The sequence below is a fragment of the Carlito syrichta genome, unplaced genomic scaffold, assembly GCF_000164805.1.
Source record: "Carlito syrichta isolate Samal-C Ts95f unplaced genomic scaffold, Tarsius_syrichta-2.0.1 Scaffold85466, whole genome shotgun sequence".
In the NCBI taxonomy this organism is placed as follows: domain Eukaryota; kingdom Metazoa; phylum Chordata; class Mammalia; order Primates; family Tarsiidae; genus Carlito; species Carlito syrichta.
The window spans coordinates 52,818-68,539 of NW_007029562.1; the positions used below are offsets into that span (position 1 = coordinate 52,818).

General features: G+C 47.3%; 1 protein-coding gene across 1 annotated transcript in view; it reads left to right on the forward strand.

The window, feature by feature from the left end:
• Nucleotides 1-15,722, forward strand: part of RNF130 (ring finger protein 130) — a 58,091-nt gene that overhangs the window by 27,703 nt on the left and 14,666 nt on the right. Inside the window, exons 3-4 of the mRNA XM_008056893.1 lie at nucleotides 12,372-12,443; nucleotides 14,236-14,318. Of these exons, the coding sequence (XP_008055084.1) occupies nucleotides 12,372-12,443; nucleotides 14,236-14,318 (155 nt within the window). The remainder of the gene's footprint in view (nucleotides 1-12,371; nucleotides 12,444-14,235; nucleotides 14,319-15,722) is intronic.

Consider the following 15,722-nt stretch of genomic DNA (forward strand, 5'->3'; position numbering starts at 1 on the left):
GGAGCAGCCACTGCACTCCAGTCTGGGCGACAGAGTGAGACTCCAACTCAAAAAAAAAACAAAAAAAACTTTATATTACTGTTGAGAAGTAAGGCAGATATAAAATATTCCATAACCTAACGGATTCCTGAGTTCAGAGTATATTCTTGTGGAGATTCTTAGTGACAATTTATATGATTTTTAAGGTATTTAAAATCTGCAAAGGCTTCTTGCCGTGACATGCATCTAATACTCTTAGACGTTGTCAGACCCAGAGTTGCTGAAAGGGAAGTACACTTTCATTCCCTTTTCATCTTGAAAGGCCAACGAGTGGCTCACTGGAGAGTTCACTTGCCTGTCAGTGTAAAAGTACACAGAACCTTCCCGCATCAGAAACTAAAACTTGGCGTGTGTGCGGTCCATCCTTGAAAACCGGCAGCTCGGAGGGCTTTCCTTCCAAATCAAGGGGGCAAGTACTGTGTGTACTGCCAAGACATTTCCTCTTAGGAAGGGATGGAAGGGATCGTGTGATCAAGAGAGAGACTTCTTTTGTCAGGGTTGGGTGGTAGAGTGCGTTTTATTATGTTTACTGGGGGATTAACAATTCCAGAAGAATTTGGAAAAAGGGAATGTTTCAGATGTATTATTTCACCAGTCTTTAAAGATACTGCAGCTAAGCGCAGTGGCTTGCATCTGTAATCCCAGCACTGTGGGAGGCTGAGTTAGGAGGATACTTGAGCCCGTGAGTTTAAGACCAGCCTGGGCAGCGTGCCGAGACTTTGTCTCCACAAAAATACAAAAATTAGGTGGGTGTGGTGGCACATGCCTGTGTTTCCAGCTACTCAGGAGGCTGAGGCAAGGAGGATTGCCTGAGCCTGGGAAGTCAAGACTATGATGAGTTTTGACTGTGCCACTGCACTCCAGCCTGGGTGACAGAGCCAGACTCTACCTCAAACCAAAAACAGTTACTGCAAATACTCTGATACCTTCTTTTTCATGTCCTGCTACTGTGATCAGTTTACATAAACAAATAACACATTCTCTGTACAGAATCTGTATGCCTTCTAAGTTGTGCGAGAGCTTACGGTCTGTTTTTATTTGTTTTTGGCACAAAATATGCTCTTAAGATCATCTTGCTGGAAGATACTCATTTCTGCGTCTTGGGGATTAGCAGAGGCCTGTCAGACCAGCTGCCTCAGTAAATGTTTGGACGAATTTGAGAGGGAGGTTTTGCTCTCCTGGGGAGACAGGCAGATGCAGTCAAAGTGCTGTGTGGCGTGAGTTACTCTTTTTCGGTGAGTGCTGTTGCACTTGGGGAGTCAGGGCTGCTTCACACAGGAACAGTGAACTCTAAAGGGTCAGACAGAGACCAGAGGAAAGTCAGGCAAAGGGCTCGTCTTCCACCGAGATGAAAAGCGAGACAGGACACTTGGGCGGCAGGAATGGGGGGAGGGACTGGTGAGCCAATGGCAGTGAGTGTGTTGTCACTGAAGGGCTGAGTTGTGTGATGAGGGCTGTAGCCTGTGTTCTCCAAGTAGTGAGGTGTCACTGGCATTTTTTTTTTGGAAAGCAAGATTTATCGAGAGGACATAGAAGCTCTCAGAGTGGAAGGGACCCGAGGGGGTTGCCCAGTCGTCAGGACTTTTAGCAGTGGAATGGTATGAGATTTTCTTCTGATAGGAAAGGCTTAGGGAGAATTAGCTTTTTTTTTTTTTTTGAGTCAGAGTCTCACTCTGTCACCCAGGCTGGAGTGCAGTGGCACATTCACGGCCACCCCAGCCCAGGGTCGACCTGCTGGGCTCCGGCGATCCTTCCGCCTCAGCCTTCCAAGTAGCTGGACAGGTGCACGCTACCACACCCGGCTAATTTTTGATTGATTGTAGAGACGCGGTCTCACCAAGTTGCCCAAACTGGTTTCGAACCCGCAGACTCCGGCACTGCACTCACCTCGGCCTCCCAAAGAGCTGGGATGACAGGCTGAGCCACTGAGCCTGGCCCTGGTTATTTCTGATGCCGAATCATAATCCATAAAGACTGTACCACTGCACCTATCTGGAAACAGTGTCATTGTACCCTTCCTTGCTAGCATACTAAGACTCAACTGCAGGTGAAAGCCTTTCCGGACAGCTACTCTAGAAGATTTGAAAGAAGTGATCTACCATATGCACAGACATCAGCGTGGGGGACACAAGAGGCATGAAAAAGTTAAGAAATGAGAGACCCTCAAAGGAACATATCTCTCTAGTAACAGACCCCAGCGAGAAAAATTTCAACAAACTGCTGGAAAATGAGTTCAAAATAATAATCTTAAGGACACTCAGAGAGATAAAAGAAAACACAGACAATCAACACAGTCAGGAAAACAGTTCCTAAAATGAACAAGAAATTCGACAAAGTGATAAAAATCATAAGAAGAACCAAAGATATCCTGTAACTGAAGAACTTAATGGGTGAAAGAAAAAAATACAATAGAATTTCAACAGCAAGCTTGATCAAGCATAAGGAAGAGTTCATTGTATTGAACTTGAAGACAGGTCGTTTGAAACTACCCAGTCAAGAGGAAGAAGAATGGAAAAGAGTGAAGGACACCTAGAAGACATATAGGACACACTTAAGCAAACAGATATTTGTATCGTGGATGTTCCGGAAGGAAAAGAGAAGGAAAAAGACATTAAAAAGCCTATTTAATGAAATAAAAGTGGAAAACTTGTCTAAGTCTGGAGAACCAGATCCAGGAAGTCCAATGACTTCAAAATAGATTAAACCCAGAAAGATCTTCCCTGAGGCACATTACAGTCCAATTGTCAAGAGTCAGAAACAGAGAATTCAAATACAGCAAGAGAAAAGCATCGTCACAGATAAGGGAATCCCTGTTAGACTAACAACAGATTTCTCTGTAGAAACCTTATCATCCAGGAGAGAATGGGATATCATTAAAGTACTTAAAGCAAAAAAATTGCCAACAAAGAGTACTATATCAGGCCGAGTGCAGTAGCTCACACCTGTAATCCCAGCACTTTGGGAAGCCAAAGTAGGAGGATTGCCTGAGCCCAGGGGTTCAAGACCAACCTGGGCAACATGGTGAGACCTTGTCTCTACAATAAATCAAAAAATTAGCTGGGCGTGATGGTGCACACCTGTAGTTTCAGCTACTTAGAAGGCTAAGGTGGAAGGATCACCTGAGACCAGCGGGTTCAGGCTGCGGTGACTGTGAGCATGCCACTGCACTCCAGCCTGGGCAACAGAGTGAGACTCTGACTCAAAAAAAAGAAAAAGAGTGCTATATCCAGCAAAGCTGTCCTTCAGAACTGAGGGAGAAATAAAGTCTTTCCCAGACAAGCAGAAACTTGAGGAAATTAACCATCACTCAGCCAGCCTTACAGGAAACACTCAAGGGAGTTATATGTCTTGCAGTAAAAAGATAGTAATCACTATCTGGAAAACACACAAAAATATGAAACTCACTGGTAGAGGAGATACGCAAAGGAGAAAGAGAAAAGAATCAAACTTAGCACTGCAGAAAACCACCAAACTTCAGTGAGAAACAGTGAGCAGATATGGCATACTACCAGAAAACCAATTAACAAATTACAGGAATAACGCCTCACTTATCAGTAATAACCTTGAGTGTAAACGGATTAAATTCCTCTACTTAACAGACATAGACTGGTTAAGTGAATTTTTTTTAAAATGACCCAACCATGTGCTGCCTACAGGAAACTCACTTCACTTGTAAAGATACACATCTGAGTGACGGTGAAGGGATTCAAAAAGCGACTGCATGAGAAAGGAAGTCAAAACCAAGCAGGAGTGGCTGTACCTATCTCAGGTAAAATAGATGTTAAGTAAGAACCATGCCAAGTGCTAGCAGCGACACTGGAACTGCTCCCAAGAAGCAGAGCAGAGTCATGGCATCACAAGAGAAAGCTGAATTGCTCGACATGCACCCTAGGTCGGGGCCACCACTTCAAGGTGGGTGAAACCAGGATCAGGACCACTGTAGAAAGAAAAAGAAAGGGCTGCTTGGGAGGTCACGGGTGCAGTTGTGCCAGCAGGCACAGAAACCTCGTGCTGTTTGTTAAAAATGTCTTTCAGCTTTTATTTGGGTGCAGGATTGCCCTCAGAAAGGCCTGCCTGTAGCCTCCGGTGTGATGAGGAAAAGCAGAGTCATCATGTTACAGCTTAAAAGGAAAGTGAAGGGTCCCGGGCTGTAGGATTTGATGGCAGCAAGGGTTGGTTTGAAAAGTTTTTTAGAAAGAGGTTTGGCTTTTAAAATTTTCAAGATAGCAAGAGAGGCAGCTTCTGCCAACCAAGAAGTAGCAGTCGAGTTCCCAGGTTGATGAGAAAGGATATTTGCCAGAACAGATTTTTACTGTTGAAGAAAGTGCCCTATTTGGGGTGGGGGGGAATGCCACGAAGGGCATCTATCAGCAAGGAAGAGAAGACAGAACCAAGATTTAAGGTAGGAAGGGATAGACTAACTGCTGTCTTATGCAAATGCAGTCAAGTTTACAAACAGGACTGCTCTTATCTATAAAGCTGCAAACTCCAGCCTTGAAGGGACAAAATAAACACTGCCAGTTTTTAATTTTACAAGAAGGCCTGGCCAGTATGAACTGTTTCTCTGGATTGGTTCCATTGATGCTCTGTCCCTGTAGTTAGGAAGTACCTTGTCAGTAGAGGACTGTCTTTTAATGTTCTTTTGATGTTAGATAATACCCTTGACCACCCATAAGCCCCATGAATTCAACACCAAAGGCTTCAAAGGCATCTACTTGCCGCAGACACACCTTTAATTCGTCCTTAGAGCAGGCGCCATAAGGACCTTAAGGTTCACTACACATGATGTGTTATGGGAAGCATTGTTAGAAGTATGGAAGAGAATCCTGTTAAAACATCATGAATGTCTGGAAGGATTACACCGTTGAAGATACCGTTGTTGCAGAAAATGCTGTGAAAGTGGCAAGCCTGGAACAAAAACGTCCTACAGGAGAAAACTCTGCCCAGATGTTGTGCGTGACTTCACAGGATTTATGACAGAGCCCATCAAGGAAATCGTGAAAGAGATTGTTTATGTGGCAGAAAGGTAGGAGGTAAAGCGTTTCCAGATGTGGGTCTTGGAGAAATTCCAGAGCGAATAGACACCACACCAGAGGAATCAATAGAAATAGAAGATGACTTGATGGAATCTATACCTCTGACCGTGTCAGACGATGAAGAAGAAGATGTGGAAGAAGCCGGGCCAGAAGGTGCACTGACCTGAGACCGGCCGGCAGAAGGGTCCGATAATTCAGGGCTGGCTTAACTTCCTGCAGCTCGGATCCTCCCATGACACGGGCACGGGAACTAAAGCCGGTGGGGAAAGGAGGATGAGAACCTCACAGAACATTTTTAGAGAAACAAAAAAGCGAAAACATCAGACTGAAATGACGAATTGTGTTTCTGCAGATGACACCAAGTGCCCCTCCTTATCTGGCCTTCCTCCTCCCTTTGAGACAGCAAGGCCATCCCCTCGTCTCGGCCCCTCCTCCTCAGCCCACCCAGCATGAGGATGATGACCTTCATATTGGTCCACTTCCACTTAACGAATAGTAAATACAGTTTCCTTTCTTTAGGAGTTGGGAGAGAAAATATCTGGCCGGGTGCGGTGGCTCAAGCCTGTAATCACAGCACTTTGGGAGGCCGCGGTGAGAAGACCACCTGAGCCCACAGATTCGAGAGCTGCCTAGGCAACTTGGCAAGACCTCATCTCTACAATAAATCAAAAACTTAGCCAGGCATGGTAGTACACACTTATAGTTCCAGCTACTTGGAAGACTAAAGCAGAAGAATCAGGTCAAGGCTGTGGGGGCCATGTGTGTGCTGCTGCCCTCCTGCCTGGGCGACAGAGTGAGACTCCAACTCAAAAAAAAAGAATCTGAAATCTTTTTGCTCTAGCTTATATTATTGTAAGGATACGGCATATAATACTTGCAGACACACAAAGTGACGGCCTAATGACTCCTGATTGACTCCTATGTTATCGTTAAGGCTTTCAGTCAGCAGTTGGCTATCAGCAGTGAAGGTTTGGAGGAGTCATAAGTTGCATGTAGATTTTCAGCTGCATCGAGGCATCAGTGCCTTTAACCCTCATGTTGCTCAAGGGTCAGCTGTGATAACAGTACTGAAAAACTGCTGGTGGAGAGCCTTCATTCGAAATGGTGGGGCCCGAAGTGTTTCTGATTCCAAGTGTTTTCAGATTCTGGAATATTTGCGTTATGGGCCGAGGATTCCAAATCCAAAAATCTGAATTCTGAGTTTCACGTTGATACTCGAGGCTTTGGGTTATGGAGCATCTTAGGCTTCAAATGTCAAATGCTCAGCCTATACAAAAAATGGATAAGGTAGGAACCCCTCCCATTTTATTGTATGAGGCTAGCATCTCCAAAACTAGACAGAAGCATTACAAAACAGAAAACTGTAGGCCACAATCCCTCTTGAACACAGACGCAGAATTTCTAAACAAGATTATAATCATGTCCAACAATAAAATATAATTTTTCATGTTTGGTATCTATCCCATGAATATAAAGCTGACTTAACACTCAAAAGTTAATGTAATTTACCATATTAAAAGACTACAAAAACAAAACCATATGGTTTCGATGGATGGAGAAGAAATATTTGCTAAAATCTAACATGTATTCCCAATTTTTGAACTTTCTGCAGGCTAACTCTAAAAGACAACTTCCTTAAACTAAAGGGGCATCTACAAAAAACTGATAGCTACCATCATAGTTACTTGTGAAAGACTACAGTTTGGTTTTGTTTTGAATCGGAGTCTCACTCTGTTGCCCAGGCTGGAGTGCAATGGCCTGCATGCTCACAACCACCCCTGCGTCGACCTGCTGGGCTCCAGCGATCCTTCTGCCTCAGCCTTCCAGGTAGCTGGAACTATAGGCGCACGCTACCACACCCGGCTAATTTTTTTTATTTATTGTAGAGATGAGGGTTCGCCAAGTTGCCCGGGCTGGTCTCGAACCCGCGGACTCAGGCAATCCACTCGCCTTGGCCTCCCAAAGTGCTGGGATTATAGGCTGAGCCACCGAGCCCAGCCATTGCTTTTTTTTCTAACATTAGGAACAGGAGAAGGGTGTGTACTCTGATCACCTCTATTTCCATGGTGCACTTTGGATTCTAGCTAGCACAACAAGGAAAAGCAAAAAGATAGAAAAGATCCATTTTAGAAGTGTAGGCGTCAACTGTCTTCATTTACCAACAGCACTATCTTCTGTGTAGAAAGTATGAGGGCGTTTATGAATAAGACTAACAATGGGTTTAACAAGGTTGCAAGATACAAGATAAATATGTAAGAATCTTATTTCTATGTACAAAGGATGAATGGGAATTGAACTTTTTACTAAAGGGTCCATTTTCGTCAGGTGCAGTGAGTGGTTCATGCCTGTAATCCCAACTACTCAGGAGGCGAAGGTGAGAGGATCACTTGAGCCCAGGAGTTTTGAGTTTGGCCTGGGCATCATAGTGAGACCCCACTCTAACGAAAATAAAATTTTAAAGATTCCATTTTCTATAGCCTCAACAAATAGGACACTTTTGTTTCCTTTTTTGAGTTGGTGTCTCACTCTGTTGCCCAGCCTGGAGTGCAGTGGCAGTATCATGGCTCATTGCAGCCTTGAATTCCTGGGAGTCCACTCTCCTCTGCTTCCCAAGTAGATGAAACTACAGGCGTGTACCAGCACACCCAGCTACTTTTAAAAAATTTTTTGTAGAGACAGTGTCTCACTGTGTTGTCCAGACTGGTCTTGAACTCCTGGCCTCAAGTGATCCTCCTGCCTTGGCCTCCCAAAGTGCTGAGATTACAGGCATAAGCTAACAAATAGGAAATTCTTAACGATAAATCTGGCAAAATATGCATGAGACCTGTGCAGTGAAAACTATAAACTATTGCTGAGAGAAATTAAACAAGAACTAAGTAGGTGAAGAAATAGTACTGAGTGGAAGACTTAATATTATTATTAAGATAACAGTTCTCCCCAAGTGGACCTCTACATTCCACACAATCCCAGTGTAAATCCCAGATGCCTGTTATCATAGAAACTGATGAGCTTTCCTAAAGTTCCCATGGAAGCACTCGCTGTGCAGCAGTGCTTGCTAGTGGCTTTTTGTTTAGTCCTCAGATCTGGCAGCCGCCACTCATGCTGAGCTGCTAGGGAGGCCTTTTAGGTGAGCTCACAGGAACTTGTGAACTCATCACTCCGACTCATCGGAAAGAAATGGTTAGAGCAGCATGCCCAGTGATAGCTCTTCATTGGTGGGCTTAATGTGGAAACAAATGAGAAAGTCCTGGAAGCAGTGTTTGGCAGATATGGACAAATAGTGGCAGTACTCTTGAGGGAAGACCATGAAACTAAAGTTCCCATGGGAGTGCAGAGGACCAGAGCAACCGGAAGGATGCTGGAATAGAAAAAAACACGGGGTGGTGAACACCATCTGATTTCAGACTTATTACAAAGCCTGGAAGTCAGGGCAGGGTGGTGTCTGCTTAGTGATAAACAAATGGATGCATGATATGAGATGATGCTTAGACGTACACCCACACATTTATAGACAGCTGACTTTTGGCAAATTGAGAAAGGCGATTCTGTAGAGAATGAACAACTTTCTCAACAAATGGTCCTGCAACAATTGCACATCCATATGCAAAAAAGAAAAGAAATCGAACAACTCTATACCTATCTATACCTCTGCCTATACCTTATACCATATTAAAAAAATGAATCAGAGCCCCAAATATAAAGTGGAAAACCATATAATTAATTTCTGGAAGAGAAAATAGGGACAAGTCTTTGTAACCTTGAAATAGATGGAGGTTACTTAACATGACGTCAGAGCCCTAGCCATCTGTGAAAAACAGAAAAGCTGACTTCATGAAAATTGAAAACTGTCTCAAAGCGAGAGAAAATAAATGCAAAAGAATTTGTGTCTGGAATATGTAAAGTATTCTCAAACGTCAAGAACAAGAAAACAGCTCAGTAGAATTATGGGCAAAAGACATGAATGGACACTTCACTAGAAAAGATATACATATGAACGTGTATATGAAGCAAGTACATGGAAAGAGAGTCAGTATCATCAGTCATTCAGGAAATGCCCATTAAAACTGTGAGGAGATGCCGTGATGCACCTGTTGGAATTACAGAGTCAGATGGGCAGGTCACTCGCCAAACCAGATGCTGGAGAAGACGTGGCGGGTCTTAATTGCCATGCATCACTGGCGCAGATGCACAGCATCACACTCACTTTGGAACAGGTCTTGGCAGCCTCTTTTTTTTTTGAGTCGGCGTCTCATTCTGTCGCCCGGGCTGCTGGAATGCAGTGGTGCACTCACGGCCACCCCAGCATAGACCTGCTGGGCTCCGGCGATCCATCTGCCTCCGCCTTCCAAGTAGCTGGAACTACAGGCACGTGCCACCATGCCCGGCTAATTTTTTTTCTTTTATTTATTGTAGAGACGGAGTCTTGCCAAGTTGTCCAGGCTGGTCTTGAACCCCTGGACTCAGGCAGTCCTCTCGCCTCGGCCTCCCAAAGTGCTGGGATTACAGGCTGAGCCACTACGCCCAGCCTCTTGGCAGCCTCTTGGCAGCCTCTTATGGTCAGATGCCTGTCGTGTGAATCTGGCTTTCCACTTTCAGTACTTACCCCGGAACAAAAGCCTGTGTCCATACCAAAAAAGTGCTCTCTTTATACATGTGAAGGATGTTGCTAGCAGCTTTATTCATTACAACCCCCAACTGGAAAGCAGGGCACATTTTCCATCAGCTGGGGAAGGCATAAAGAAGTTGTGGCATGTGTATGCAGTGGGCTGTGATGTGACAGTGGAAAGTCATGAACTAGAGATGCGCACGCAGCATCACCGGTTAGTTGCGAGGTGACTGTGGAGTGGAGGGAGCCACACACAAAATAGCATACACTGTATCTTTCTGTGTCTGCAGAACTCTAGAAAATGTGAACTGTAGCAGCAAAAAGTAGATCATGAAGGGATGGGGTGACAGGGCGGCCGGGAGGGGATTGGAAAGGGGCACAGAGACATTGGGGGCGTGGCTGATGGATTGAGTATCTTAGTTGTAGTTAGGTGTTCATGGATCATGAAAGCAAAAGTGTAGGCTTGAAATATATCCAGTTTCAAAGTACAACTTTAAATATACGTTAAAGCGTAGACTTTAAATATATACAGTTAAGGCTGGACTCGGTGACTCAACCTGTAATCTCAGCACTTTGGGAGGCCGAGGAGAGTGGATCGCCTGAGCCCGTGGGTTCGAGACCTCATCTCTACAATAAAAGTGAAAAAAAATTAGCCAGGCATGATAGCACGCACCTGTATTTGGCTTGGCTACTTGGAAGGCAGAGGTGGAAGGATTGCCGGAGCCCAGCAGGTCGACACTGGGGTGGCTGTGAGCGTGCCCCTGCACTCCAGCCTGCGCGATGGAGTGAGACTCCAACTCAAAAAAGTAAAATTAAATGAATAAATAAATATATATATACAAATAATAAAGTCAATTATATCTCCACAAGACTGTTTAAAACAAAGTATGACCGCTGGAACGCTTAGATTGAAAGAGACTTGGGAGGCATAGCAACCAAGTGAATGTGTGGAGTTTGTTTCCTTTTTTTTTTTTTTTTTGAGTTGGCGTCTCACTCTGTCGCCCAGACTGGAGTGCAGTGGCCGCTCCCAGCCACCGCAGCCTCGACCTGCTGGGCTCCGGCGATCCTTCCGCCTCAGCCTTCCAAGGAGCTGGAACTATAGGCGCGCACTACCACACCCGGCTAATTTTTTTTATTTATTGTAGAGATGAGATCTCGCCAAGCTGCCCAGGCAGATCTCGAACCCGTGGGCTCAGGCAATCCACTCACCTCAGCCTCCCAAAGCGCAGGATTACAAGCTGAGCCACCGAGCCCTGCTGGAGTTTGTATCTTAATCCAAACAAGCCAGCTATTGAAAGACTTTCTGTGGACTACCGGGGAAATGGTAGTATAGTCTGCGTATTGGATAATGTCGATTAATCATTGTTAATTTTGTCAGGTGAGACTGTGGTATCTAACAAAAGTCCGTTTCTGTTAGGAATGTATAGTGGAGACTCTTTGGGTGAAATTTTATGATGCTTGTGACGTGCTTTCAAATCCTCTGATGTAAGGGGGGGCAGATGAAAAATATAGGTAAAACAGCTTTGTGGTAGATACGCAGGGAGAACTTGATGGAATGATTATCTTTTGTGTATTTAGATTTTCCTCTAAAACTTATGTGTTTTCATGAATTTTTGAAATTCTCCTGGTGGAAGCCAAGGCCTCCCTGGCGGGCTCCTTGCTCCTTCTACAGCAGTCCTGCCCTTCCCACAATTACAGGATCTGGGTGTGTCTGGGACTTTCCCTCTCGATGTCCCTGCTGTCCCAATGTGGATGCTCACAGGCATCTAATCGGAACAGTGAGGCACATGCTCACCGTAGCCACGTGGAGTGCGCTTCCCTTCACACACCTGCACTTCACACCTGTCCGTCCTGAGGGTGCCTTTGTCCAGAGTGTTCCTTCCTACCTGAACGCTTCTCCTGTCTGATGCCTCCCATCTGTTTCTCCAACCTCCCCAACACACCTCTCTGCCCTGCCCCCACCCTGGACACGCTCAGCCATACGGCCTCAGAGTAATGACTTCCCTGTTCAGGCAGCGTGTCAGGGGTCGGGGCGCTGTGCGTCTTTGGGTCTGTGTCCAGCATGCTAGCAGCGTCTGACAGAATGCTGGGTGTGCCTACTGTGGAGGGTTAGAACAGCTCAGCCCTAGCAAGGCACGTGCACCTTCCTGAGACTGCAGGGCAGAGTGGCAGCAGAGCCAGCAGTGGGGCTCGTGGTGCCCTTCTCACTGTTGACGGCATGGCTGGCAGCTGCAGGAGCAGTCGAGGCTTACACTGCCTATGTGGTCACCCTCCAAGCACAGCAGGAAAGCCACTGGCACCGCAGGAGGTGCTCCAGAGTGGCGAGGAGACTGATAAAGCTGCGGATCGCACGAGTTTGTTGAACACAAAATGCAGCCGTGATGATGATACCTAACTTGCTAAACTATGTGCACTTGTTTTTGAGAAAGCAGGCTTCGTCAAGAGCACAGAAAAGCTCCCGCAGTGGGAGGGGATCCGAGGGGGTTGCCCTATGTGCACTTTTTATTATTTACCCAGAACATAGAATCTGTGGCACAACTGCCAGCTTTTCTAATTTTGTAATTGCTTTTTTTGGAATCCTTTCACATGCCATGGAGGATGTAGAAAATAGGGACTTTATACTTTTAATTGTTTAAAATGTGTCATTCAGAGCTCTGACTGGATGTCTGTTTTCCTTGCCATTTTCATAGCGCCGTCTTGGAGATGCAGCCAAGAAAGCCATCAGCAAGCTGACGACCAGAACGGTGAAGAAGGGCGACAAGGTGTGTGTGCGGGGCCGGCGCTGCAGGACTGTCTCCGCGCCTGGCGTTGCTCAGTGGGAGACGGCACGCTCCGGCTGTCTGCGTCCGATTTGTTAAATGACTGCCTCTCTCCACTTTTACCACCCATGCTGTGTTTTAAACTACGTTCTCTTTGGGTCTTGGCCTGCCTGTGCTCAGAAGCCCTCCAGACAGCCCCCACCTTTCCTGGACATGAAATGTTCCCACCATTGTTAGCTTACTAGGCTACTTACAGCCGCTGTGGAGTTTTCTCCCGAAACCTAGCATACCTTTCCAAAGAATTCTACTGGGGACACTTTGTCAGTTGAGTAGCCAGGAGATGTGTGTTTTCTTCCTGTGAAGTCACTGTGTCTTTTGTGTTTTGTTCCATCAGCAGTTGACTGTGGAGACCGACCGCTGTAGGAGGCCCACCCGTAAGGTGCTCTTGTTACTGGGGGTTAAGCACAGTTTGTCAGGGTTGGGCCTCCTGGCTTGGGGAACCGCATCAGAGAGGACCATGAGAAGCTGTGGAGAGACCTCTCACCAGTGTTTCCCCATGAGAGCACAGCTTAGGGTGGAGCCAGATTCTCCTCTAGAAGGTCAAGTTTGTTTCTTAGTGGTAGACTCCACATTCCGTGAGTTCAAGGTTATCTAGGGTAAAAAACTCGCGACTCGAAAATCATAAAACCAAAACAGTCTCCTGCCCCACACCGTACTCTACTGCTTAAAAGTCAAGAGCTCCATCTGGGAGGAGGATTTCAGATTACTTGAGAGGGTTCCCCGTCCTGAGTTCTACTGCTTTCTTGGACTGCACCCATTTTATTCCAGTTGTGTTGACACTGCTGAGTCTGATTGCCTTCGACTTGCTTCAGAAGGTAGAGACATTCTCGGTGAGCTTCCCTGCCCACGAAGGAAAGAGAAGGGAAAACAGATCACTTGCAGAAAAAAAAGGCAGCATCAGAACAGTTCGCCCTCATGCCAGAGCAGTGGCAGCCAGGCCGGCTCTTGTGACTATAAGCTTGCCGCTGCCTCACCTGTTGGCAGTTTCCTGGAGCTGCCTCAACCTCCCAGACTGGCGCAAAGCATGAGTCTCTTTCGTCAGAACGCCAGTACATTGTAGTCTTGCCTCCCAGATCTGCCAGAGTTGCCCACTGGGCGCCCGACCAGGTGGGATGGCCCAGCAGGCGGTCCCTTCTCCTCTGGCTCAGGTTTCTGCCATGTTTTGCTTTGTGAAAACTCTGGCAGAACCTCCCCCAGCTCCAGCCTAGGGGAAAGGAAGCCAGTTAACCTGGTAACGGAGCACCTGGCTAACTCTTATCTGCCCTGCACGACACACCGTTCTGTCTTGGTGGACTTCTGATAGCAGCCCTCGGGGCCCTCTGTCCTGCCTGCACTGAGAAAGCATCAGGTCAGCACCCAGAGAATCCCCAGACTATGGGGCATGTCCATGAAACCCATCCAGATGAACTAGTGATTCAGGAAAAATGAGGTGGTTGATGGTGACCCAGAGTGCCCACTGGTCTGAATCCTGAGAAAACTGGAATTCTGATTTGTGTATTCTAAGATGTATCCTAAACAGAAGGAGCATAAATGGTGACGACATGGCTTTAAAACCGCACAAGCGGACGCAGATCAAACTTAGGGTGGTGTACGTAAGCAGGCAGAATGTGGTATCTCAGTCGCCTCGGCACCGCTGCCGCTTGCTCACCACGGTTGCACAAGAAAGTTCTTAGCCAAACACATCTCACCGTTGGTATACTTCCAGCACGTGACTGTTCCTGTGGTTTCATTATAGGAAACTGACCCAGACTTCGACCACTGTGCCGTCTGCATAGAGAGTTACAAGCAGAATGATGTTGTCCGGATCCTGCCCTGCAAGTACGTGACTGTTTGGTGGGAGTGGTTGGACGTGCTCTGTGTCTTCCTCTGGGTGTCCCCCTGCTCTTAGCACCACCTCCAGCATGACCTCCTGCAGGCCAGAGCTTCTGTGCATGCCCATGGGGCCGAGACCAGCATTTAGCGGCCACTCCCAGGTCAAGAATTTGTATTCTGTAATTTGGAGTTTTTTGTTTGTTCTTTGAGAGGCAGGGGTCTCTCTATGTCACCCAGGCTAGCCTCAGGCTCCTGGGAGTAGGTGATCCATAGGTGATCCTCCTGTCCCAGCCTCCCGAGTATCTAGGACTACAGGCGCATGCCATCCTAGCCAGCATCATCTTGTGATTTCTGTGGCTTCCAAAAATCGCCCCTCGTCCCTCTCCATCTTAAATCAGAGTGCATCACTGGGCTCTCCAGGGAGACCTGTAGGGCTCACCTGGCCCTGGGTGCAACTCCAGGTTCGTGGATCGTTTCCTTCTGAACCTGGATTATGCAGGTGCGGAGGACTGGTGACAGCCGTGTACCTGCTCAGCTCGGGCCTCTGCTCCGTGCAGGCATGTAGTGTCCTCTGGAGGGGTCCCCCACTCCGAGGGTGTTTCTCCCCGTTACAGAGCAGAGGCAGGGGCCGGTAGCAGACTCCAGGGTCACGCAGGTCAGAGGGGCGGCGCTCAAGCAAGGGCTGCCTCGGAGTCCACACTCCTCCTGGGGGCCATGCTTCTCCAGGTGGCCTCGCTGTGTGCTTGGGACCCAGAGAGAGCAGGCTGCTTGCGGGGTGTGGGCTCCAGGCCCTTCCGCCTCAGACGAGGGAGTGCCACATGGGAGGATGCACGGTTTGGGGCGTGCCGTGGCTGAGAAGCCTAACGCCAGGGCTCTCCCCTTCCTCCTCCCTCCTCTCCTTGGGGCGTCTGCCCGCTCTAGCCGCCCAAGAGCGTGGAGCCGGGGGCGCAGAGGAGAACCGTGTACAGCTGTCCTCGGGAGGCTGCTGCTCTTGACCTATCCACAGAATAACCTGTTTCGAGCCTAGGAAGATCTATTTTGTAAAGAAAAATCATAGAACTGAAGAATCATACGGGCCAGACTCAGTGGCTCAGCACTTTGGGAGGCCGAGGAAAACGGATTGCCTGAGCCCGCGAGTTCGAGACTAGTTCAGGTAATTTGGCGAGACCTCGTCTCTACAAGAAATTAAAAAATTAGCCAGACGTGGTAGCGCGTACCTGTAGTTCTGACTTCGTGGAAGGCTGAGGCAGAAGGATCGCTGGAGCCCAGCAGGTCAACACTGGGATGGCCATGAGAGTGCTGCTACACTCTAGCCTGGGCGACAGAGTAAAACTCCAACTCAAAAAAAAAAGAAGAGCCGGGCTCGGTGGCTCAGCCTGTAATCCCGCACCTTTGGGAGGCTGAGGTGAG